The 25,700-nt window shown below is 40.7% G+C and overlaps 2 protein-coding genes and 1 long non-coding RNA gene across 7 annotated transcripts in view; 1 reads left to right on the top strand and 2 right to left on the bottom strand.

The window, feature by feature from the left end:
• Window positions 1-718: 718 nt before the first annotated feature.
• On the top strand, window positions 719-7,261 carry LOC109961252 (uncharacterized). 2 transcript variants are annotated; one of them, XR_002275107.1, is made up of 5 exons: window positions 719-1,446; window positions 3,349-3,563; window positions 4,716-4,774; window positions 4,875-4,976; window positions 6,405-7,261. It is a non-coding gene; the product is annotated as an uncharacterized LOC109961252 (long non-coding RNA). The 2 variants fall into 2 exon arrangements; XR_002275108.1 differs by lacking the exon at window positions 4,716-4,774.
• On the bottom strand, window positions 4,829-15,606 carry eef1db (eukaryotic translation elongation factor 1 delta b (guanine nucleotide exchange protein)). 4 transcript variants are annotated; one of them, XM_020601933.1, is made up of 12 exons: window positions 15,120-15,606; window positions 14,363-14,372; window positions 14,191-14,224; window positions 11,727-13,015; window positions 11,183-11,300; window positions 10,857-10,928; window positions 9,595-9,657; window positions 9,135-9,222; window positions 7,945-8,048; window positions 7,609-7,833; window positions 7,268-7,462; window positions 4,829-4,958 (listed from the first exon to the last, which is right to left on the bottom strand). In XM_020601933.1, the coding sequence occupies exons 4-12, from the start codon at window positions 13,013-13,015 to the stop codon at window positions 4,920-4,922; spliced, it is 2,193 nt and encodes a 730-aa protein (XP_020457589.1). In that variant the 5' UTR covers window positions 14,191-14,224; window positions 14,363-14,372; window positions 15,120-15,606; the 3' UTR covers window positions 4,829-4,919. The 4 variants fall into 4 exon arrangements, with proteins under 4 accessions (XP_020457589.1, XP_020457588.1, XP_020457590.1 ...); XM_020601932.1 differs by having other exon boundaries at window positions 11,727-14,224; XM_020601934.1 differs by lacking the exon at window positions 9,595-9,657 and having other exon boundaries at window positions 11,727-14,224; window positions 15,120-15,605.
• A 5,788-nt stretch (window positions 15,607-21,394) lies between these two features.
• The window catches only part of pycr3 (pyrroline-5-carboxylate reductase 3), an 11,005-nt gene continuing 6,699 nt past the window's right edge, over window positions 21,395-25,700 (bottom strand). Inside the window, exons 4-7 of the mRNA XM_020601913.1 lie at window positions 24,066-24,245; window positions 23,762-23,974; window positions 23,051-23,143; window positions 21,395-22,393 (exon numbers count right to left, since the gene is read on the bottom strand). Of these exons, the coding sequence (XP_020457569.1) occupies window positions 22,190-22,393; window positions 23,051-23,143; window positions 23,762-23,974; window positions 24,066-24,245 (690 nt within the window). The 3' untranslated portion in view covers window positions 21,395-22,189. The remainder of the gene's footprint in view (window positions 22,394-23,050; window positions 23,144-23,761; window positions 23,975-24,065; window positions 24,246-25,700) is intronic.

Raw genomic sequence — 25,700 nt, forward strand, 5'->3', positions numbered from 1 at the left:
CAGTACAATGTGCCCATTCTTCTTAACTATGATGTGGTTCCAGCACTTTTTCCCCAGGATTGTGGGAAAAAAAGTGGTATTCAGTCTTTCTGGTGTTTGTCATGCCTCTTCACCACAACCACATTACAGTATACACCACTTCCTGTAAGAGGTTGAGAGACCAGGTGTTATATCTGAAACCTTCACCTTTGTCCAGTCCTACTATGGATGGCTGACTATGATGCCAAAAAGCATTTGCCATCCAGCCTAGTATATCATACATAACTACACAGCCCCATCTAGTGGACACATGAAATCAATACACCCAAAGACCCAGAATACAAATTAATTAGCTATTGCAGTAAACTATCAGTGTGTGTTTCGTTATTTATTGAAATAACAGCTGCTCAAGAATGATGAGAAGTCTTTAAAGTGCTCAGAATAATATAAAAACACCTGGAAATGAACCACCTTGTAGCCAATGTATTTGCTTATGAAGCGCATGTGATTTGATCTAAACCAGCTCCTGCATGGACATGATCCTGTTGTCAAGAACATACTGACAACCAACCTGAACATAAGCCTAGTGGAAGAAAGGTTCAGGCCCTAAAATTACCGATACAACAATGTCAAATTACACCATTACATGTTAAAATCCTTTATTCAAAAGCTGACATTTTTAGTACACAGGTACTGTCAGGAAAATGTGCTTGTACATGCTCTATTGTAAAATGTTCTGTGTGACTGGGAGCTTATTGTATCTGACATTATTATACTGATGTAACAGGGTGTAAGCAGAACTTGACAGTTGTAGCTGCTCAAAGTTCCACACCTCTACTTGATTTGACCTCTTTGGGCTTCAAAATGTGACAAGCAGCCCCATTAGGATGCTGCTTTATTTGTGAGGAGTCATGACATGAATGGCTGGTTTCATCTGGACAATATATTGTGTTTAATGAGATTATCACATTTTTACTGCAAAATCTTAATCTGACAAATAAATATAGCTACAGTTGAAAAGTAGTTTTCCCACTGAAAGGCGATGCGGGAGGAATATTAAATAACACCAACATCTGATTTACTACCACTCCGTGATACTACATACGGTACATAAACAGCCAAATCATGCTGCTGTTTGCCACAAAGTCACTGTGATTGTGTAATTTACCAGCAGGTGGCAGTCCAACTCAAACCTAACTCTATCTCCTCCTCTTTTCCATTCAGGGCCAGTTTCCTGTTCCTGCAGGTGCAGCGCTCCGCCCCCAGGGCGCCACCTGGCCGGTAACTAAAGCTGGCAGCCGCGGTTATTTGGTGATTTTAGTTCCAGATTTGAGGATTTCCATCGTAACACATGACATATTTCAAAGCATTTTGGGTCAGTAACATGCAGCCGAGTCGTGTTTGTTGAGTTTTGTGCTGCAGTTCACCGCCTCCAGGTGTTCGAGAGTGATGCCAGGGATCATGCAGGTAATTAATTTATTCAATTCACTGTAAGTCAGTAATTTTAGGTTTTTTCTCATATTTGTCGAAGCGTCTGGAATGTGGTTTTACTAAATTTACCCGCTTACCAAAGTCTGTTGTTGCAGGAGTTTAAAACCCAATAACCGAACGTCACCTCCCACTTTAGTACCTTAATATCGACTGTAATGACGTCATGGATTGATTGTGGGAAAATACTCGGTACTACACAGTGGTGATGCAACACTACCAATAGTGTGCAGTGATGCAACACTACCAATGTACCAATGGTGTGCAGTGATGCAACACTGCAGCTGCCCACTTTAGGAAGTGATCCATGAATTTATTTTTTATAGTTTGGGAAAACTACTAGTATATGTCCACGTCTGTCCAGAACAGTCATAAACTTCTTTATTTGACGTAAAACTGAATTACCTGTAAAAAGAGAGCTGCAAACTGTTGTGCAGTGTCTACTCATAATCGTCTAATTTGTATTTGCCTCTTGTAAGGAGGAAGAAGAATGCTGTTAGAAGAATTAACAGAACAGAACTGTACTGTATTTACAGTCAGGTCGGTAATTATTTGGACAAGGACAGTTTTTGTAGTTTTGCTTCTGTAGGCCACCTCAGTGGATTTGAATTGAAGCAGTCAATATGTGTAGACATTCGTTAAATTCAAGGGGTTTAACAAAATATCACTAAGTGTTTTGGAATTATAGTCATCTATATTCAGAGGCTCAGAAATAAACTAACATAAAAATTATTCTATTTAATAACTGGATGCAAATCCTTTGCAGTCAGTGACTGCCTGAAGTCTGAAGCTGGTTTGGCCCCCTTTATCTTACAGAATTGCTACATCCCTATAGCCCCTCTCGTGCATCAGATCAGCTGATCAGCTGCTCTTGGAGGTACCGAGGGTTAGGCAGAGATCTAGGGGGGGACAGAGCTTTTTCTGTGGGGGCTCCTAAGTTGTGGAATGCATTGCCCCTTTATATTAGACAGGCCCCCTTGTTGTCCACTTTTAAAACTTATTTGAAGACTCATCTGTACCGTCTGGCGTTCGAACCAGTATGATCCTGTGTCTTGTTGAGCTTGTGATTTATGACGGGGGGGTTGTTTTAAGTATGGTGTTTTTGTTTTCCTGTTCGTTTATGTTGTTTTTTAAGGGGTGTTGTGGATATTGTGTTAAGCACTTTGGTCAGCTTCAGCTGTGTTAAATGTGCTATATAAATAAAGTTAATGATGATGATGATGATGATGGAACCCATGGAAACAAATTCAACATGTGGAATCAACTCCACACTGTTTATCTGCTATGTTTGTCTTGAAATAACAGTTGTCAGTTGTCCCATTACTTTTGAGCCTCTGAAAATGGATGACAATGTATAAAAATGGCTGTAATTCCTGAACAGTTAATGCAATATTTTTGTGAAACTCCTTGAATTGAAGCTGAAAGTCTACACTTCAGTAATATGTTGACGGCTTCATTTCAAATCCACTGATGTGGTGTACAGAGGCAAAATTACAAAAATTGTGTCATTGTGCTTCAAGAGGTTTGTGACGTTTTGTCAGTCGGAAGTCCCCAGATTTCTAAATTGGATGTTTGCAATGCAACATTAGCAGGCCCCATAATCAGAATGGGCAAAATTTAGAGGATAGTTCCCAGTTTGAAAAATACCAGAACTTGTATTTAGTTAAGCTGAGAAGAAGCAATGTTGCATGCAAACTTTGTTTACTAATAAATGTAGAAATTCTCTCAGTAAACCACCTTTTGGTAAGATTACAGTAAAACATATGATTTAAATGATTTCCTGAATGACAGAATCAAAACACTAATAAGGATGTTTGTGTTGTTTCACCATGTGTCAGATAATTATTGATCTGATTCCATTTTCTCCTCGGCTGGTTGCAGTTCCTCCAGCTCGGTGTCCTGCAGGATGGAGGTGTTCCTGACCCAGGATGCAGGACTGTGCTGCTTCTGCACAGTGATACCCAGAGGAGTCCAGCTTCTGCACTGGGTGGAGACCACCTTCATCCAGCACCTCCACCCTGGAAAATGGCTCAAAGCCAAGTCTACCATCACTTTCTGCACCATGAGATAACAGAGCACATGCACCAAAACAGCAGGTCAGTGATTTTGTTTTTTAATGTTATTTAGAGAAATGACTCTGGTACCAACTAGAGCCTGACTAATACAACGGCCACTAATCAGACTTATTGTGTAACAGTGTGTTCTGTCTAGAAGTGAACAATGAATCTGGCGTACTCATTGTCATGTGTGTGAATCCAGATTAATCCATCTTACAGGTCTCTGCCATAGACCTCTGTTCAAAAACTATTAAAACCCAGCAGCGAGCCGCACGTTTGTACTCATTGTCATGTGTGTGAATCTAGATTAATCCATCTTACTGGTCTCTGCCATAGACCTCTCTTCAAAAACGATTAAAACCCAGCAGCGAGCCGCACGTTGGGTGGCTTGTTTCTTACTCAGGAAGAAATGTTTTTATTACAGAAAACAGCTCCAAACGTTAAGAACAGATATCACTTGTACACTCTGACTTGACTCTAATTTCAGGGACTGTAAAAAGTAGTGGATTCACAGACAGTTATCAGACTTATTGCAAATACACAAAATTGTTGGTTTCTGTATGGGAAGACAGAAAATCACCAGCCTTTATGAAATATAGTGTAGTTTTGTCTGAACTTTACATGTCTACTCTGTGTTTTTATTATACTTTTTACTAGTGTCAAACCTCCATAAGTCAGGCTCTAGTATTCAGTGTCTTCCTTCACTGAAAGCTTGTTAGATATACTGTACATTACCAGCATGTTACACTGTCACTGTGTAACACTTGATACCTCAGTGAGCTGTGAGCTTTAGGCCTGGATCAGACTACATGATCAGCCCATCTGACAGATGTCAGTAAACTGAGCATCTAGGACACTTGGGTGTAAATATTCCTGACCCCTGAAGTCTCATTCACAATCTTTTGGCTTCGCATCGGACAACATGCAAACTACTGGCCAAGGAGAGAACTGCAGACTGACACTGACCAGCTCAAAAAGATCATGTAGCCTGATCCCTGCATTAACTGTAGCTATAATGGGTCATTTCACCCACATTTTGTGTTTGTGGTGCTCCCATCAGCAGTTTATACATAGGAACTGTTCTTTGGTAGAAAACAGATTATCCAGAGTAACCAGGCCATTGTTTTTGGAAAGCAGTGCTACTACATTTTTTTAGACATGCTTTGATGCCACAAATACAATTCCTTTCAGCTCCATTGTGCTAGGGAGTGGAAGCAGAAAACTATATGCATGGCTAGATGCGGAAGGAGGTAAGTGAGGAAACAGTGCATAGAAGCTGGGGCAACAACTCCAGAGTGACAAGATTCAGTGCAAGAGTTGATTTTTATTATTCTCCTTAACCTTCGACAGTTGACAATAAAAACAGGCGTGACAACAGAAGACGGCGTCCTGGGATCAGATCTTGTTGAAAGCTGCTACATCAACACTCTGGACCTGCAATGGAGCAAAAAGGTGACATTTTAATGAGTTTACAGGCTCTGGAAACAGATTAAATTTAACTGCCACACTTTGGAAACTACTTTCATTAATGCCTGCTAGGTTGACAGTTTATTAGACAAACTATGGAAGTAAAGCCCCACCAAAGTTTGATGGCACGATAACCACATTTCTAGCACTACTTACTTTGCAACTCAGCATTTGAGAGCACGGCCCTGATTTGTAAGAGTGCGTGCACTCGTTTGAGTCTGTGTTCTCAAGTTTCTCCACTGGGGTTTGTGTGAAAGTCTGTCTGCGCCACAGGTTTTGAAAGTGCACAAAAGATTTTCGTGTGTTATTCGGTTTGCAAATCAAAATGTGAGTGTGCAGGCACAGATTTCTAAGAGCAGAATCACAAGAGCAAGGAAGGCTGTTCTCAGATCTGTTTACTCTTACAAATCTGCACACACACACATTCTGATTTGCAAACTAAATAGCACCTACAATATTTTTGTGCCCTTTCAAAACTTTTGGCACAGACAGACCTTCACCAAACCCCAGTGGAGAAACTTGAGAACACAGACTCAGAAACAAGTGCATTCACACTCTCAAATGCTGAGCTGTGCTTGAAATGTGGTTCTTGCCCTTTCAAACATTTTGGCAGGGATTTAGTTCCATAGTACAGCTAGCCTCGCTAAACCAATACAACAATCCTACCTTGAAGCAAGATTGTACTGTATTATGGTGGTGTGTTTCTAATAGTCCAGTGGCACCGATATATGATAAACTAAATATCAAACACACCTCTCAGTAGGATGTTTGGCTGGACTAGTCTGCATTAGTTTCAGCTGTGTACATAATAAACCAGCAGCACCAAGATCTAAAAGTGGCTGACGGCACATCACTTCTGTTTCATGGACTAATGCACAATTGATACAAGAAGTGGAATAATTTAGAATTTGCTTGAAAACATTTGTAGATTTCTTTAATTGTAATTAAGTGATAGTTCTCGTAACATCCAGTAGTACAAAAATCAACTTAACTGCTAATTTGGTGTACTCAGTGTTACAAAATGTAAACGAATACATACTAATAAAAGCAAGGCTCCAATTGCAACCCATGGTGCAACTTACTGGATCTATGGCAACATTATACTTCCTGTTCTTTGTAAAAGATTTACAAGATGCGGAGATCTGGATCTCTGGTTATCAATCATCGTTATTTGAAAATAAGCATTATTGCGTTACTTGATTTAGTGGTCCGTCCAATACCAGTGCTTAAACAATGAGCTTAATCATCAATATAACGTTTTTTTAAACAGTATTTTAGATAATGTCACGATGTTTCACTCAAAGACTGATATAAATTTACAAGAAATGAGAAATATGTTGCCATGGATACTGTGAATTATACTGTGGGCTGCAAATGGAGCCCTGTGTGATTTTTTTTTTTTTTTTTTTGTAGGTCTGTGTTTTGGAACAGCAAGTACAACAGATTGGCTAGTAACACTTCAAATACTGAAGATATCCAAAAAAAACCTGCTTATTCTCAGTCAAGTTCTAAAGCATTGCAGTTCCTGTGCCATTAAGTGTACATTATGTCATAGTTACGAGGTGAGGTGCATTGTCTTTTGTGAATGCAATGTGCTTCCATTAACGTACCATTCCTTGACATTAGTCACTGATTAAAACTGGTATGCTGCTCTTGTGGTTCAGTGATTGTGAGAAGACACCAGCACTTCTCTCTAATGAATATGCAAGCCTGCTGAAAAAGCTACACTGTTGTAAATCTTTTAATAAACACTCTCTTGCACAATTCGACATACCAAAATAATGCAAATGTAATAGTTTGACTGGGTTGCTCTATTTCTATTGTGGATTGGTTGGACTGGCTAGGGTGGCTAGGCTAACAGGTTACCTGAGGCCAGGTCTAGTGTTTGCTTTGTTTACATTGTTAAACATCTGAAATGTGCCAGTGTCACAACAGCATCGCACATAATCTACTAGTTAAGAACAAATAAGTTCATGTTCATTAAAAGACGTGTTATGATTGTCAAAGACAACAAGCACAGCAAATCACTTTTTATCAAACTTGCAGATTCATTAGGGGAGAGGTACAGTGGGGCAGTCGTATACTGGTTACTATTGGGCCACATGGAATACCAGTTTTGATCAGTGATGATAGGAAATGCTATTTCAGTTAAAGAGTGCCATATGCTGCCAGGGGATTAGTACATGCCATCAGCCACTTTCTGATTTTAGTGTCTAGTGGTCTGTTAATCTGCATGACCTTTACAAAGACACGTAAATGCGCTGCACAGTACTTACACAGTCTTCAAACTTGGTGATCTCCTCCTCCAACATGTCTGTTCCCACTTTGTCATCCTCCACCACACACGCAATCTGGAGCTTCTTGATACCGTAACCCACAGGAACCAGTTTGGATGTGCCCCATAACAGGCCGTCAGCCTGAATCGAGCGCACACACTCCTCCAGCTTCACCATGTCTGTTTCATCATCCCACTAAACGCAGGACGGGAGAGATGATGGGGAAAAAGGGTCACAGCATCAGTCAGTAGCAAACACACACAAATTTATTAGACCCGTTTTTAGGCTCCTGAGGAAGACGTACTGAATTTTGAGTGAATCATAACCAAACACACACTTACAGGTTTGACATCCAATAAAATAGAGGACTTGGCGATGATGGCGGGCTTCTTTGCCTTCTTCTCTGCATACTCTTTCAATCTCTGCTCTTTGAGTTTCTCTGCCTCTTCATCTTCATCTTCATCACTGTCAAACAGGTCAATATCATCATTCTCCTCCTCCTCCTCCTCCTCCTCCTCCTCCTCCTCTTTGACTGGGACACTGGTCTTCTGCTGGACTTTAGTGCCCTGAACAGAGAAATGCTGATTACTCTAATGGACATAAATAGTGACTTGCTGCTGCTAAAATAAAGATGCAAAGTATTCCTGAACTGATAAAACATTTCTGTGGGAACTGACATTCATGCAGGGGACTGAAGGAGCAGGAGCCGGAGCAGGAGCCTTCTCCAGAACTGCCACTCGACATTCCAGTTTGGAAAGTGCTGCCCTCAAGTCATCCACCACTAGATAAACAAGACTAGAGTCAGTGAGTCTCAACACTCCACAATGAAAATAAACAAAGGTAGTTAACAGGTGCTGAAACAATATGGAGCAAGTCATATATAAATCCAACTCCATCAAGCCATCTACAGCTTCATACTTTTTAATGTCCATTTATCTTTCACTAGCCAATTGTTTTTTTCACACTCCCTCATTTGCTAGGCGTGTTGCACTTCAATTACAACATTGTTTTGCTCAGTGAGATGGATGTATTCCAGACTATGTTTCTGGACTATTTTAAATAGTCAATATGTACCGATGTACGTTGTTTTAGTTTTGACTTGTCTGATAATCTATTTAACCTTTGTCAGTTAAAAATAAACTGCACTGAAACACAGAAGCAAGATGGTAGTACATAATAAACATCTGCTACTGAAGCAATGTCAGTTGTTTGATTAGAGTAAATGATACAGTGAAAACTAAATGACAGTTTAGATCATTGATTAATCCTGGGAAGAATCACTTTTTTCTAGTTCATAGTTTTAAATGACTGCAGACATGCTGCTCTCTTCAGTCTCTTACAGACAGGTGCATTAGTTCACAAACTCTTCCAAGCAATTTTAGGTCAAATGTCTTTTGTTTTGTCCAATGGTCATAAAATAAATGTAAGGTGATAATCATGTGTCATTCTTTACATGGACAGACCAGTTACTGTAATGCAAGAGCAATTAATGGAGGAGGTTACCAAGAAATTATGCAAGATAGTTTATCTTTTAACACATCTGTCATTTAGTCTATAAAATATCAGTAAACAAGGACAAACTGCCATCACATGTTTCCAGAGCTAGAGAGGCCATCTTGAAATGACTTGTTTTGTCTGAGCTTAAAAAAAAAACAAAACTTTGAGTTAAAGAAAAGCTCATATCGGTGAAGCTGGAATCCACAAATGTTTGATATTGTTTCTATGTAATTTGAAGTGTCAGCACTTGTATTTGATAATTACAAATTGCTAGTGGCAGGTTTAATATCTCCATAGTGTTTAAGGATGCTAAAATTGTCTAAAGACACCAAAATGCTTTCATATTTGATCAAGGTCGACACATACACACCTTTATGTAAGCTCTGGTTCTCCAGCTCCAGGCTCTTGATGCGAGAGACGAGTTCTCCTTGATCAGCCACACTGCCACCGCTGCTGCTCTGCACAAAAAATGACAAACAGTTTGGTGAGAGTGGCATCTAATGGACAAATTTAAGAATTAGTATCTTTGTCAAACCAAGGACTGTTACACACACCCCATATGTAAACACACAACACACAGCCAGTGTCCATCTCAGCAGCAATTACAGCCAAGTAGCAGCAGAAATGCAGGAGCTGTAGATGGACCCTGATAGAAATGTACAAGATGCATGGCTACTCAGACGGGTCTGCAACACGCCACACAGACGTAATAACTGATTGAAGGTTAAACTCTAATAATCTCAAACTCCAGTGTGGATGTCAGTAAGTTTCACTGATAGTGACTGGTGGCAGAGGTGCTTCAGTGACACACAACACTTGGTGGCACTTACAAGCTCGGACTGCCGGCTCACGGAAGGTTGACCAGACCCTCTTTTAGACAGTGTAGTCTTCAGCTGGGTGGAGGTGAGGATTTCAGGTATGAACCAGGAGAAATTAGGGAAAGGGAAGGAGGAACAAGACTGAATGAAGTAGTTACTGAAGAAGTGCTACCGCGGAGACACGGACTACAGAGAGCAAACAGGGCAGCCACAGAAACACTAGAGCTTGAAGGTATCCGATGAAGACAGACATTTCCACACACAACTTTCGCCTACATCTCCGCAGTGCGCAGCTTGTGTTGCTACAGCTGACTGCCAAACTTAGTTAACCTCGAGTAAACTAATTATTTTAACTTGCCTACAACACTGTAATGACATCACTGAAAAACAAGATCGTATCTGTCAAACATCTCTAAAGTGTGTAACCATCAATTACACAAATGCTCTTATTACCACCAGCTATGAAAATGAACAACATAACCTGTAACAGTGACATGTGGCACTATATGCATTTTCTTGGCTTCAGAGTATTAATGGAGTCCACACATCATAAGATGGTAGTGGGTTACCAAATGTGGCCCCACAGACATGAGTATGTATGGCTGAAGGTTTGTTCACATTATGGGATAAGGTATGAAACTCGCTGTGCCCTCTCCCACCCCGACAGAATAAGCTATTTGACAATGTCAGGATGAGACTTTAGACATACAGTACAAAACCTGATTTAAGGCACTGGGATAGTAACCTGTCAAAATGTTACTATTTTGTGGTGATGAAATTATACCAAGCCTCTGGTAATTAAAGGGACAGCACATTACACACCGTTTTCAGCTGATACTGAAATGACCAGCAGGGCAGTTTAGAGGATTTTTTTTTTTAATCCCGTTTCATGAGATCCAATTGTTCCGTCACACGATAGTGAAACAGTGAAAGCAGGTTTTTCTAATGGTTCAAGTCATTACCAATCAATATGTCAGTATCATATTAATGACCATGAAGTGGTGAGCAAAATCTGATTCCATCATTGCACAGAAGCAAAATGTAAAGATTCAGTCTCTCGTTACGGTTACTCTGGTTTTTGGTTGCACTTCATGCAGACCTATCTGAGCTAATATAATCCTTATGGAACTGAACCAGTTCTGGATCCTGGACATTTTCAGGCAATGTGCTACACCTTAAGTGGGCGCTTCATGACTCAAGTGACACATACTTGTGAACATGTGAGCTAATATGTAGATACAGCAGTGGCACAAAGCCTGTACAATGATACTTACTCCTGCTAGAGATTTCTGGATGTTCTCCCGAGCCCGAGCAATGTCCTGTAGAATACTGGTTGCTCCAACAGGCTTGAGGAAAATGAACAGAGGTAAAGACATTTTCAGGGAGACTCGTATCAAGATGCATCACAGTCTAATATGCTGTTTTTCTTTGTGCGTTTAGTAGAGTAACACTAATTCAATCTTATTAAACTGACTGATGTCATTTAATGTCCCTGCTTGTTGCATACTTTAATGGGTTAATCATCAGTACAATATACTGTCGAGCAGTATTTCAGAGGGAAGGAGTGACAACTTAGCAGATAAACTCTTAGCACAGGTACCTGTGTTGGTTGTGAGGGCCCATTCATACGTTCATAAAAGCATCTTTCCGCCTCATCGTAGCGAGGTTTGTCAAACCAGATCTTCTCCTGGGCCAGAAACTCGACTGTGCTCATGGTGCTGTAGAGAAGAATGTGAGGAGGGACAAGAGAGGGATATATAAACAGAACATAGGTCAGGGAAAACAATTTTTAAAGCTCTTTCTAATTTTAAATAAAACTATTCTTAAATTGTTCATCTGAAAAATTATTTGTATTCTTTTATCTACACCCAACAAACAGAACATCCTAATACAACTATAGGGGAAAAAAAACTTCAAGTTAACATACAGAAATGGTTCATACAAACAAGTCATTCAGGAAAATTAAAAACAAACCATGTAATAAGAAACAAATGCAAACAAAAAGAAAAACAACAAAAAAAAAATTAACAAGGGAAAGAACCACTTTCACGCATGTAAAAATAAGGGAAACAAATGATGTAAAGAAAAATGATGAAAGATGAACAAATATCTAGAGGTGCTCCACTCTCCCAGTTCAGTCATACTTGTCCCTCAGAGGGGTGGTGGAGACAACTGGTGATGCATCTGCTTTTGGCCTCGGACTCTTCTTTACCAACACGGCTTTAGCCCCACTGTAACCATGGAAACGCCTCTCTGAAGCATCATACTGCCACTTGTCTAACCACACCCGCTCACTGTCTGGGTGTAGGAAGTAGCAGACTCCTGCCCCCGATACGTCTTCCTTCTCTGGTACCTCAGCTGGTTCCTCTTCTTCTTCTTGAATTGGGTGCAGAGCATGAAAGACTTCTGCTTTACCATGCTGAGCCACCCGTTTTTCTTCCACCACCATCTCCTCCTCCTCTTCCTCCTCCTCCTCCTCCTCTTCTACAAGGCTTTGAGGGTGATCGGTGGTTCTGGAGGTGGAGGAGCAGCCGGGCCGCTTAGAGGAATTGTTGCTGTATAGATTCTGGTAAAAGGCTGCTTCAGCACGGTCATACAGTGGTTTCTCCAGCCACACATCTCTAAGCAGCTCCACTGGGATGCGAGGCAGCCCATTAATCGACTGTCGATTGGTTGGCGTGACAGCAGCTTGTTTGACGACAGGTGTCGCAGGAGTCGGAAGTAAGGACTGATAACCTTCATCAGGTGTTCTGGGTGTGTTGCTGCAGTTAGGCAGACACAGAAGGTCCAGAGAATCTGGAACAGATGGCTGCATGGCTTCATCAACAAAGCAGCATTCTGCTTGGTCAAAGGACGACTTGTTTACCCACACTGCCTGTACCACATGATGACAAGCCACCTGGTCGCCATGGTGGCATGCCAGTCCTGAGGAAGATGGAGTGACAGTTGATGGAAAGTTTGGAGGTGACTCTTTTGGTTGGGTAGTCTCACTGGAGGAGCTCACCAGCCAGCACTGGTAGAGGCTCTCGGCTCGCTCGTAGATGCTGCGTTCAAACCACACATTAGCACACTCAGACTGCAGGCCAGTCAGACCAACACAGGGTTCAGGAAGCTGACTGGCCTTTTTGTTTGGCCCCTCTTCATTCTTGTTATTACAATCAACCTCCCCCTCAACATTCCCTTCGGGGCAACTCTCAGGATTAGATGAACGTTTTGTACGCCAGCGGCTTTTCCTGCTTCGCTTTCGATCTCCATTCAAGCTGCCACTCTCTGGGGACGATGATGCCGTGTCACCATTTCTCTGACTAGATTGAGTCTTGTTCCTACACCCCAGTGCTATGTTTGCAGACTGGTTCACTTGACAGTGACTGGGAGGCTGATCATGGTCTGACTGATCTGCTGCAGAGCACGGAGGGATCTTCTTAGACATCATCTTTGATCCGTTGCAGGAAAGAGAGAGAATAACAGGTACAAGCTTTTGGATTAGTGAGACATAGGAGACACAAGGGGCTTGATCTACTCAGTACTACAACTGAATCTGTCAGAAACTAACTTTTGTTTTTAAATAGACTTTTGTGATTATACACTATAAAACAGTATACAAATCAGTCCCAGGAAAAAGCTAAGTGTGCAGGATATTAAAAGAAACACATGCAGATGAACTAAAATAATTAGCGTATGAAATATACTTGTTATACACCAAGAGTCTGTTATCACGCACTTAAGTCATGCACAGCAGACATTGAATTAGTCAAACAAGTTCATACTAGCAATAGCTTCGTTTCTAGAACTTGCATCTGTTATCTTTAATTCTAGCCTTCAGAATTACTAGTCTAAATGGCAAATTGTATAGGCAGCAACCCAAGTGTAAAATGCCAGCCCTGAGTTGCACTTTCCCTGTTACACAATTTGCTTCTAAAACCAAGTAGAAGATTGTCAAATTCTTTAAAGATATGATATGGGTTATCTTTTTATAGAGCTTAAAATGTCCTTGTCAACAGTGTTCAACACTCATCCAACAAATTTAGTCACACAAGAAAATACATTTGTCTTTTATGAGTTTTTATACTTAAGAAATTTGCATATTATTTTTCTGCAGTGCCTTTTTAACAGAACACTAACACAGTAGCATATTGTTATTATGCTCATCTTGCAAAGAATCAAAAGTATAATGCATGGATGCCTGCCCTGTGTAATGTGAACAGCATGTCTGGTTTGTCGGTATTTTCATAACATGCATTTTGACACAATGACATGAAAGCATGCTAAGAAAGAAAAAGGTGTAACAAAGCCTAAAAGGCAAAACATTAAAGAGGTACTGAAAATAAAATAAGCTGATGTTGATAGGTCTTTGAAAAACACTGATATGCTCATGCATGTAAACTAATTCATATTAATAGAGCTTTTCTATGCTAACAAATCATACAGAGCAAGTCATACAACTTTAATAAGGTTGCATTATCTGGCTGCAATACAGGAAATGCATGCAGGTTAGTAATACTGCTCCAAATGTGACAGGCTGCTGAAATGGAACTGGACACCATTTTGGGAAGTAATTTCTCAGGTAATGCTACTTTTACAAAAAGCATATTCAAGCTTCTAACTCACCTTCTTGGTGTTGAGCTCAAACTAGTATTAAAGTCTTTTCATCCAGTTAACCGCAAGCATTGGAAAAGAAATATAACAATCACCACCTTGCAAAAAGCTGAAATGGAGACACAACTACTGTATGTACAAAAGTATCACAAACCAGGGTACATGTTAATGTCTTAACACTCACCTGTCAAATTCTGAATGCAAGATGAGAAGAAAGAGGCTAGAATTAAATATTTCTGTAAAACAATACCTGACAATGAAATCTCACAGGAACATATCATTAAAATGTTCAGTACCGTCGAAATGTTTTTATGTTGTTTGTGTGGCCCCTTAGGAGGAAACTGTAATCAGTGCTTTTAAAGACCTGTAAATACCCAATTCACTGAGAGAACAGTGATTTTTTTTAAACGATTTTATTTTTGAGAACAACGCAGCAAATTCAAAATGGTCAGAATGTGTGTCATTAAACAGTCTGTCGACCAAGCTGTTTGCAAGTAAAAGAAAAGCAGCTCAAAGCCTCAGCAGAGTCGTCATCGTCAAAAAGATGTTCCCTGCTAACCTGAACGTTAGCGTTAGCCGCTTCTCCACCCTCTAGGTCCTAGCAAGGACGAATGCTGTTCGTAGGTGGTTAGCATTTCACGGCACACCAAAAGTAACGCTGTTTTTTTAGACCTAACACTAGCCCATCGATCTTTCATTTTAGCAAAATGAAACTGTCACAGCTGGACAATGAAGCCGGTGTCCACCCGGCGTCACAGTCTCTCCGGGGGCGTTAGCACTAGCACTATCAAGCTGCCCCAAACAGCTAGTTAGCTAGCCGTTTGCTAGCCCCGGCTAACACGCTGCTGCCCTTAAAACGCTGAACATCACACATATTTTAACATAACCCCAACATTAATTCCCGGACTGAAACTCTGGCTGTCAGAGTTAATGCTACTTACTGCTGTAGTGTCTGTTTCGTGTGTGTAGCAGCAGACCACTGGACAAAACGTGTTTCTACAAGCGTGTCACAGCGCGTAGCAGGAAGAGAAGGGGGGTGGGGTATGGGGAATTATGAATCATTAATGTTAATTATGCTCCATTGTTGATCTTCTGTGCCCCACTAAAATCACACTTTCGAACTTTAACATGCACCTGTATTTCACAATTGATTAATTTAGGCTAATAATAACGTCAAAAGAAATTATTTGTTGTTGTCAAAGCAAAATACAAGCTGGGGCATAAGTCGGTCCAGATTCATACATCACGGTGTGCGTTGTAGCTGATGCACTGCAGCGCGCCGCGCACGCAATAACACGAGTTCTCCCAGGTTCAGGTAGGAGAGGCGGTTATTTAAAAATACAGTTTTAAGCGGTGGAATGACCTTTAGTTTAACGGAGGTGTTGAAAAAAAAGTTCAGGGGATATAGGATACAGAGCAAGGACTGAAACACCACCCAGGGGGATAAATACCTCCTGCTCACCACCAGTCGGACAGAACTGATGAAGCCTCTTGGATGAGAGGTGAAACGTCTTCTACCTAAAACTACGTCCAGATGATTTCTTCTACATTTTTTCAGCATACTATGACCTGCATGACTGAGAATTTGCAAGACAATGTCATGAATTATAGGAAATGAAAAGTGGTCCTCTAATTGCTTTTGGAGAAGCAACCATTATTCAGTTTATTCTGTATCTTTCTCTGTGTGACTAGATTTTTTTATGAGAACTGTGCAAAATTAATAGTTACATTTAAAGACACAAGTTAAACTTGATTTAATAATACTAGCTATCCTTGTAGCTGACAATTTTATCATCCTCTAGGGGCCACAAATTTCTGTATAAAATTTCATGGGAATACATCCAGTAGTTGTTGAGATATTTCAGTGTAAACAAAAGCGGCGGATCACCCAGCAGACTGACATTACCAACCCTAGAGCCACGCCATTAACATTATCAGGTGGAACTGCACTGATTGTCAAATTGATCTCTCATCATTTCCTCTGGTTCTGTTCATTTCCTGTCTCCTGTCATCTTCAGTAAGTCACTAAGGGACTTCACGCTCCAATGGACCACAGGCTGACACTGAGTCTAAACATCCCAAAAGAAGAAGCCCGAGAAACAAGTTCTCATCATATGCCGCCTCCTGGTGGCATGGTTGTTGGGGTGTGGTGTTACGCATCCCTGTTTGCTGCAGGGCACAGTGGGGACATTACAGTCCTCAATCTTACAGCACCACCTGTTGCTTCGACTGGCAAACAAAACAAAGGATAAGTAAAAGGTTATGTAGAATTATTTTAAAGAAGATGAAAATATTGTTTTGGTCCCTCCTGTGATAGCAGCATATTATTGTGTAATCTATTAAGTTTTGCTTAGGTTTCATCTCAGACAGGACAGGTGTTGCTGTTGTCTATATACTGACACCCAGTGGAGAAGATGCTACAGTGATACTGCACCATAATGATGCACCTGCTGGAGGTTATGTTACAGCCTTATCTGATCTTGCCTTGTACAGCACACACCAAAATAGTAACAATTAGTTCTCCTAAATTTAATTCTGCTTTCCCTTTTGTGGCTTCATGTATGCATAGACAGAAAAGCATACAGTATGTCTTAATATTCTTAAAATAAATTCTGGTGCAGTCTTTATTACTGAAGAAATAAAAATATTCACAATTAGTTGTGCTCAGATTGATTTGAAATCCTTTCCAGTGTTCCCAGTGCTCTCCAGTGTTTTCAGACATCATTAAAGACATCTTTCCACTGCCTGAGTTCATTTAACTCAGAGTTAAGCTTGTGCATGAGGACTATAACAAGCCACCATCAATGGAGCTTTGATACTAACATTCATCAATGTAACAGGTAAATAAAGAGCAGAGCCACCCTGTTAATCCAGCAGCAGGTAAAGAGCCTGAACTGAAGTGAAGAAAAGATCAGTAAGTCACTCATTCGTTTGTTTAGCAGACTTGGATTTCTTTAATAGATTGTAAAGGTCTGGAATCCAACTGTTTGTTACATTCATAAGCTCCTTGTTTATTTGGTTGATAAAGTGACCAAACACCTTTCAAAAATCTTGCTGGTTAATTTTGCTTTTGAGAACAAACATTCAATATACTGTAGAACTCAAGACGCACCAACTTCTTAAATGTAACCTCTTCTAGTAAAGTTGCAGCAGTAATGCATTAAGTTGGATTTACTGCAATAAACACTTAAAATTAGGCTTCTGCTTGCTGTCATTCCACTTCTTTGGCCATGTGGAACATTAATGACATATACAAAGTCCCCAAACCCCTTCAAAAATCTGGTAGTGTATCTCAAACAAACATGCCTCATGAAACTAAACCATTCTTTAATGTTGACTTCTCCTGGTAAATTTGCCTTAAGTAGAAATAGTGTTAAATATCATTTTAACATTAGGTTCTTGCTGCTATACTTGTATTTCCATAAAGCCATAATAGATTAAGACTTGTTCATCTTACCTTCGTGTTTTAAAAAACATGGAAGGGGGAGTGGTTAGAATAACTATAGTAGGCTAGTTTGTTCATTTTAGTCTTGGAATTTGTTTTTGTCAGTGTGTCTAGGATACAATCTGAGACACTATTTTCTAATAGAACTTGGAGAGTCAATGCCAAGGCCTGCTGAAGTTCTGTGCCACATGGTGGCCCGGCACCTCAGACTCTTTATGTTGGGTTATCCTGTAGTTTGTCACCTGTCTGTATGTGAAATAACTGAATTCTCCAGAACAAATACTAAAATGGACCTTTAAAATCCATTTTCATTCACTAGTCTGCTGATTATTTTGTGAATCAGTGTACTATTTGTCTACCAAGAGCACTCACTGCATGGGCCCCCCCAAACAGCTCCTAGACTTTGAGGAGAGAGCCTGTTTATTAGGGGGTTTGCAGTTTAGCTTAGAGTAGGGAACAGTCCGCCCCAGAGTGTCTCCCAGGGTCCCCTGCAGTTACACCCTAACTGCCAGAGATAGGGCGGCATGTCATCATCCTCCAATTTATTGATTTAAAAAAGAAGCAGAGGATGCTGCAGTTGAGGAGAAAATGCTCATGACTTTATAGCTTAATATTAATCTAACAATTAATGCATTAGTAGTTTGCCGATTCATGAGTATATGCATTCCACTTAATGAAAATAGGTGCAATGATAATGATCATCTTGATATTTGGCAAATAAATAGACTAACATATATATTTTCTGTGTTGTCACTGTCTATATTTTTAAAGGTTGTTAGGCTTGTTGGTGGTGGATGACAGGTGTGACTTATAAGACTCACAAAGTAGCAATATTGTTATATGGATAGGTCATTGCCAATAATAACAGCATTTATGACTACTACGCTCTGTGCCACAACCATCAGCCCTACAATAATGTAATAAATAAAGTAATGCATAAACAACAAAATATAACCAGCAGCAACACTGTTCCCTGTTCAACGAAAGTTGAATATGGGGACAGTTTACAAATTGATTTGTTTCTAATATGTACTGGTAAACATTGGAGATTCACATGCAGATAACACCAGCAACATTTGTATATAAATGTATACAAGTACATATAAGTGCAGAGAATAATCTTAAAGATGAATGGAGGAGTGCTAGAACAGTGTAAGTAATGTAAACAATTTTCTAATAAAATATTAACAGCTTGTAATGTTAACCTGTGAGATGTGCGTGGTAGCCTCGGCCCCAGGTGTCTAGTTTAAACTAAGATGAATTAAGAACAGGCTGGTATATTGCTCCTGTGGATGCATGTCATTTTGTCTAATGCTGAGAAGACTTATGCAGTGACTGATATGTAGCATTTTTTTCCCTGTTTAAAAGAACAGTTTTAAGTGTGTTTCAAATTCTAAATAACTAACCGTGTCAGTCAGTGAACCCCCCCCCCCCCCCAAACACCATCAGACAACCTCCAGGCTTCATGGTGAGAACCACACATGCAGATGCCATCCATTAACCCTCAATGCATGTCGCAAAGACGCTGCAGTTAGAACTAAGAATCTCAACATTGGATATCTGCAGTGTTTCCTACAGAATTAGTCTGAGTGTGGTTGTAGTTGGAGGTGGCAGCCTGGGAATGAGATGCTTTGCCAAAGCAATGTCGCATAACAAAACCAAAGATCTTTTGTGTTATTTATGAATCTGTGTCGGGACAGATTAAGACTATGGCGGGCCACCACAGTCTAGGTAATTACTGGGAAACACCGTATCTGACCAAAGCACTGATTTCCACTGGTCTAATGTTGATTCCTTCAATTGGTCTAAAGTCGATTCCTTCTCTTTCTTGCTACAAGCATTTCTCTTCTTCTTACTGGTCTTCTTCAGTAATGGCTTCCTAGCAGCAATTTGACCATGGAGTCCTGATTCATGCAGTCTTCTCCGAACAGTGGATGTTGATAGGTGTCCAGTACTTGAACTTTGGGAAGCACTGATGTGGGCTCTGATCTGAGGCGCTGTTAATTGCCCATTTCTGAGGCTAGTAGCTCTAATGAACTCATCCTCTGCAGCAGAGGTAACTCTGGGTCTTCCTTTCCTGGGACGGTCCTCATGAGAGCCAGTTTCATCATAGCGTTTAATGGTTTTTGCGACTGCACTTGGAGAAACATTCAAAGTTTTTGAAATTTTCCGGATTGACTGACCTTCACGTCTTAAAGTAATAATAGACTGCCTTTTCTCTTTACTTAGTTGAGTTGATCTTGCCATGATATGGGTTAATACAGTAGAATCTGTAAAGCAGAAAATAACAGAAACAAAAACTTTAAATGTATGAATTCTGCTCTGAAGATTTTCCAGCCAGCTACAACATTTTATAACAAACATTACTATCAACAGCAGGCTACAAAAATATGTAGTAACTTTCTAAATTCAATTATAGACCTTTGAAAGCGTTAAAATTGTTTGTTTTATTCTGAAGAGACTGAAATCAATGCTTTTGAAGAGACCTGCAGATAGAAATGCCCGCATTCACAGAGAAAGGTCCTGTTTAAAGGATTTTACATGTGAAAGCCACACAACAAATTCACTGAAAGTCGCAACGTGTCCTGGAGAAAAGCCTGTCGCAAAGTAAAAGAAAGGCTGAGCTGTCATCACGTAACATTTCCATCATCTTAGGTCCAGGACGAATGCTGTTAGTAGGTGGCTAACGTTTCACGGGATACAGACGCATTACTTTTTCAGATGTTTGTGTTGAAACGGGTGCTGCCCAGCGTCACCACCATACAGTACCTCTTGTGGTTAGCATTAGCAAGCTGCCTCCTTCAGCTAACTAGCCGGTGGCTAGCCCCCGCTAGCACCCTGCTGTTTCTTAATGCAACAAGATGTATTTTAACAAAATCCCAACACTTATCCCCGGAGTGAAGCTCTGATTGTCAGTCAGCGTTAATGTTACTTACTGCTGTGGGGTTTGTCTTGTGTATGAGCAGGCTTCCCCTCCGTGTGACAGCCACGGACAGGTGCCAACTGGAGGAGGAAGGTGGTGGTGTGGTCTTAGAGGACGAGGGGTTAAGTAAGGGTCATTAATGAAGCTGGATGTCCCAACCAAGGAAAAAAAAGACTTTAGATTATGTTATTAGATGTTATATTTAAGAGTCTGTTTTCAGAAACTAGATTTTAAACCTTTGAAGCCTTTGTTATTCTTCCTTATGGCTGATTACTGCAGATCAAAGCTTACCTAAAAGACACTATGTGAATAATACTGATAACTGATACCATATCTGTTGGTATGTTGCTCTTACTTGCCATTTCATTATTGGTTAGTCAGCTGATTATTTCCTGGATGAATCAATTATTCACTTGTAATTAATAAGCTCATCTGTTTCGAAGTTCATGGTGTTTTTATCAAATCTCTTATTTTGTCACACCAGTTGTCCAAAACACCAAGGATTTTACATCTACAACAGAGAAAAGCAGAAAATACCCACCAGAGTAGTCAGAACCAGTAAATATACCAGCTAATAATTTTCTATCAATTTCTTTATTGAATAAGTGATTGTTCTGTCACTGCTCTTAAGTTCAAGAAAGAACTCTGAAGCTACTTAATGACACATCCATCCAACACATGATCAAAAATCACTGCACCTTCCTTCCCTCCTGTGTAAATTTACTCTTTACGTGTAGTTTTCTATTTTATTTGTGTATCTTCATATAGAGTAGCTCCAACTCTGAGCTTCCAAATGATGGCTGCTTTCAAGATCTCAACTTGCCTCCAAAAAATAAGGTGCAACACAATCCTGCTCACATGACACTTTATGAAACAACTGGCACTGTAGGTTGTTCACATTTTCTAGTTGTTGGGTTTGTAACAAACTACATCTGTGACAGAAATGCATTCAGTCATTGGACTGCAGCTAAACAAACCACAATCCCAAATTTAAATATTATGCTTCATTTGGACAAGTATGAAATACTATATTTTAATACAATAAAATACATCCACATATGTAACTTAGACATTACATGAACATAATACTCCAGTCCTGAGTAGTAAGGCACTACTCCAGATTTGAAGTTTATACAAGTCATTTCTTGGACTGATGCTACTTAGTGTAGTTTGATGAATGGATGAAGCCGCCCTCTCTACGTTCTTCTAGGGCTCACAGTTTAACTTGGCCTACAAAAAAACTTGATTAAAGTGGGAGCACTGTGCACCATTTTGTCATTACAGTATCCACAACTATGGGCATAATTACAGTATATTTGGGTTCCAACATACTTACATCAATAATGGATTATTGATGTGCATGTAAAGATAGTCATGATCAAATCATTACTTGTCTGTGTCAGTGGTAAGACTATGCCAGTATTCACTTTTTACCTTTATATTACTTTTACAAATCCTTCAGGCCAGAGAGGCTAAAAAGAAAAACATGAACTGCAATTGTTTGGAGGGAAATAAAAGGGAGAAACGGAAATATAAAGTGCCAGGCCCTGTTTTTCCCCGTGTGTTCCATGTTCATGTTCATCCAAAAAGTCAGTATGTTGTTAGTCTTTAGTGAAGCAGCAGTTTCAAGGTAACTAGCAGCATCATTTCCTGCTCCCTGTTGCTGACTTTCGGCCAAGCTCCCTGGCTCTCTCAGTGGCAGATTCCACAGCGCTCATGGTTGATGCCCTCACGCCGCCCTGTTCCAGGGTGTGCAGTCCGTAGATGGTTGTTCCACCTGGGGTGCAGACCTCAGAGCGAAGCTGAGCCGGATGCTTCCCAGAGTCACGTAACAATCTCCCAGCACCCTGAAACGCAATCACATATAATGAGGGAGATGCTGGTATCAGGGTTGAGTTACCACTTTTTTTTTTTTTTTAAATATGCATTTACTTATTGCGTCAAGCTTGAAAAAAAGCATTTTTACTCTCCATAAAACACTATCAATAGCTGCAATCTTTAGCAGGGCGCTGAAAAACCCCAGAGACTGATTTTACAGGCTATGGCTCAAAGCATACTTCACACAATTATACAAGACGCAAGTGACAGCGCCTGGCCTAGCATGCATCTCCTGTGAACAGAGTCAATGTGCACTTGAACAGACCAGTTGAGATGACCAAGCTCGGTGCACAAGGTGAAGCTCAGAACATTAACTTGTTAGAGACCCCTGAGTTAGAGCTTCCTTGAAGGATTAGCTACAGTTGTTCTGAGCATACGTTAGCCTAAACACAAGGGCTCAGCTTCCTCTTGTCTCAGTCTACAGTGCCAATTAGCAGCAATGTTCAGGCTGTACCTCACGACTACTTCGCGTTAGGATTTTCTGGTGACACGCGAGAAAACAACAACGTGTTTGTGTACGGCCGTGAAGTATATTTCAAGTCTAAGGAAATTGATGATGTTGCTAAAGTGAAAAACACACACAAACACAGTAGTAGTGGCGTTTTAGTGGTAACAGTAATACTGACCAGGATGGTCTGAGATGCAATGCTGTGGGCCAGAGCACTTGGCATGCCCATTTTAACAGCTCCTTCCGCCAGAGCTTCAGCAAACAGATAGACCTGCATGGAAGAATCACAAGCATAATAATAATAATAATAATAATAATAAGGTGAACAAAGGCCAGTTTTTTTTCTGCTGCTTGGCACAAAATATAGTGGCTTCAGCCCGCTTCACACTGAATGAATGTCGACTGATGGCAAACATGGAAGTTTTATCCACAACAACACGACGTACAAGACGTGAAGGGGCCTAATTACATTATGAAGCCACTGTATCTTCAACCAGAATATTGTCATTACCTTCCACATAGCCATTGTTTGTCTTGATTTCTTTTTTAAATTTCTGAAACTAGAAACTTTGTCTAAATAGATAATTTATCATTGTTAGGGCCACGAGTCTAAGCTGCATGCCATTCCAAATCTTTAGTTCCCCTCATTCCCTGCCATTTCACTACTGGCAGTTTTCTAACTAAGTATAAAATGCTGAGAAACAGCATGTTTATACGTTCTGTGTTTTTTGGTTAGCTGATGTTGACTAGGTCTGTATTTCCACAGTGAAACAATAGTCAGTGCGGTGAGCTCTCCCTAAAAGTGTATAAAACTACAGAATGCTTTAAGAAATGGTTGGCCGAAAAGTAAATGAGCTTTCTGCAAACCATACAGTCCTAGAACACTCACAAAGGCAACTCCACTCCCGCTCAGTCCGGTGTGGATGTCAATCCAGGCCTCAGGTCCCTCCTCCACCAAACCACAGCGATGCAACAAAGAGCGAAGCAGAGCTCCATCCTCCTGCTTTGCATGGGATCCCCGTGCAAACAGGAGAGCCCCTTCCTGAACCACACATGGCAGGTTGGGCATCAGCCTGATGGCAACCGAGTTCTCTGGAAGAAGCTTACAGTTCAAAAGACAGAGAAAATGTGATTCCTCATCACCGAGCTGGCTTCTGATTTAAAGACCATTACACTGTGACTATGGCACTCACTTCTTCTAACGTTGCCAGTTGTACTCCTGCTGCAACAGACACAATTATGTGTCTGTCAGTGACGTGTTGTGAGATCTCATTGAGAACTAATGGAACCAAGTGAGGCTTGACGGCCACAAAGACCACGTCTGAACCACAGACCACCTCTGGATTGGAGTGAGTTACAGCAATCCCCAGCTCCTGAAAGAAAGCGGAAGGGATATTAATGACCTCTATGTACACCAACACGTAGAAAGGCTCGCACACAGTGAACCCACACGTGCGCAATAAACAGTTAACTGTGCTTTGATTGACAGAAAAAAGAAAAGGCAGCACACAGAGCCCAACAGGTGATGAATCTTCTGCAGACATTTTGGGCATACATTAACTATTTCACAGTGATGTCAGGGAGTAAACTGTGCACTGTATTCTGGGAATAACAGTGCGAGACCCCTGTCAATCCCAGAATGCAACACACTGTTTACTCACAGATGACACTATGAAACACAGCAATTTTCCTTATCGTCTTAATTAGCAATAGTAATAACGATGAGTATAAGATACCAAAGCTCGGATCCTTATTTAAGTCAAAGCTGGTGTGTCAGCACCTGGGTCAAATGAAGGGAAATACCACATGACTGGTGATGGCTGAAGCTTCGTACATGACTGGTGTTCCATACAGAACTTCACTGTTCTGTGGCTAAAAGTAATACTTGGAGGGATATTAATAAAGAGTGCAACTGAGAAATACAGTGAAGTACACTAGAAAGACAGTCATGGGAACATTTCCCCCTGACACCAAGTAATGAGGTGAGACTGACCAATGGGGCTAAAAAACACATGAGCCCACTACAGTGGACACTGGGCCTAACCTACCGTATTTTCCGCACTATAAGGCGCACCTAAAAGCCTTAAATTTTCTCAAAAATCGGCCGTGCGCCTAATAATCCGGTGTGCCTTATGTGTGCACTGAGTTCCAAAATCTGTAAAAATGTTGTTCATGTTCATGAATTCAAAATCAACGAATCTATGGTTCGGAAGTGGAGGAAGCAAGAAAATGAACTGCGCCAAGTTAAAAAGACGAAACAGAGTTTCCGCGGGAACAAAGCTAGGTGGCCACAGTTAGAAGACGAACTTGAACGATGGATTATTGAACAAAGAACAGCCGGGAGAAGCGTCTCTACAGTCACCATTCGACTGAAGGCAAAAACGATAGCACAAAACATGAAGATCGAACACTTTCAAGGAGGTCCGTATTGGTGCTTTCGTTTTATGAAAAGGTGTCATCTCTCCATCCGCGCAAGGACTATCGTGGCGCAGCAACTGCCAGCGGATTACAAAAAAAAAGCTGGCCATCTTCCGCACCTACTGCAGTAACAAGCTTACCGACAAAAAGATCCAGCCCGACCACATCACCAACATGGACGAGGTCCCCCTCACTTTTGACATCCCCGTGAACCATACTGTGGAGAAAAAGGGGACCAGCACTGTATCGATACGCACCACGGGGCATGAGAAGTCAGCTTTCACTGTTGTTCTTGGTTGCCACGGTAATGGTCATTTTTAAGAGGAAGACGCTGCCAAAAGAAATGTTTCCAGCCGGAGTCATCATCGTTAAGGTCAATCAAAAGGGCTGGATGGACGAGGAGAAAATGA

Source organism: Monopterus albus, unplaced genomic scaffold, assembly GCF_001952655.1.
Source record: "Monopterus albus unplaced genomic scaffold, M_albus_1.0 scaffold53.1, whole genome shotgun sequence".
Lineage (NCBI taxonomy): Eukaryota > Metazoa > Chordata > Actinopteri > Synbranchiformes > Synbranchidae > Monopterus > Monopterus albus.

Coding starts and splice junctions, on each gene's coding strand:
- eef1db (XM_020601933.1), bottom strand. CDS start 13,015: ATGATGTCTAAGAAGATCCCTCCGTGCTCTGCAGCAGATCAGTCAGAC. Junction 10,929..11,182: donor GGCCCTCACAACCAACACAG/GTACCTGTGCTA, acceptor ATTTTCCTCAAG/CCTGTTGGAGCAACCAGTAT. Junction 4,959..7,267: donor TCACCAAGTTTGAAGACTGT/GTAAGTACTGTG, acceptor GCTCCATTGCAG/GTCCAGAGTGTTGATGTAGC.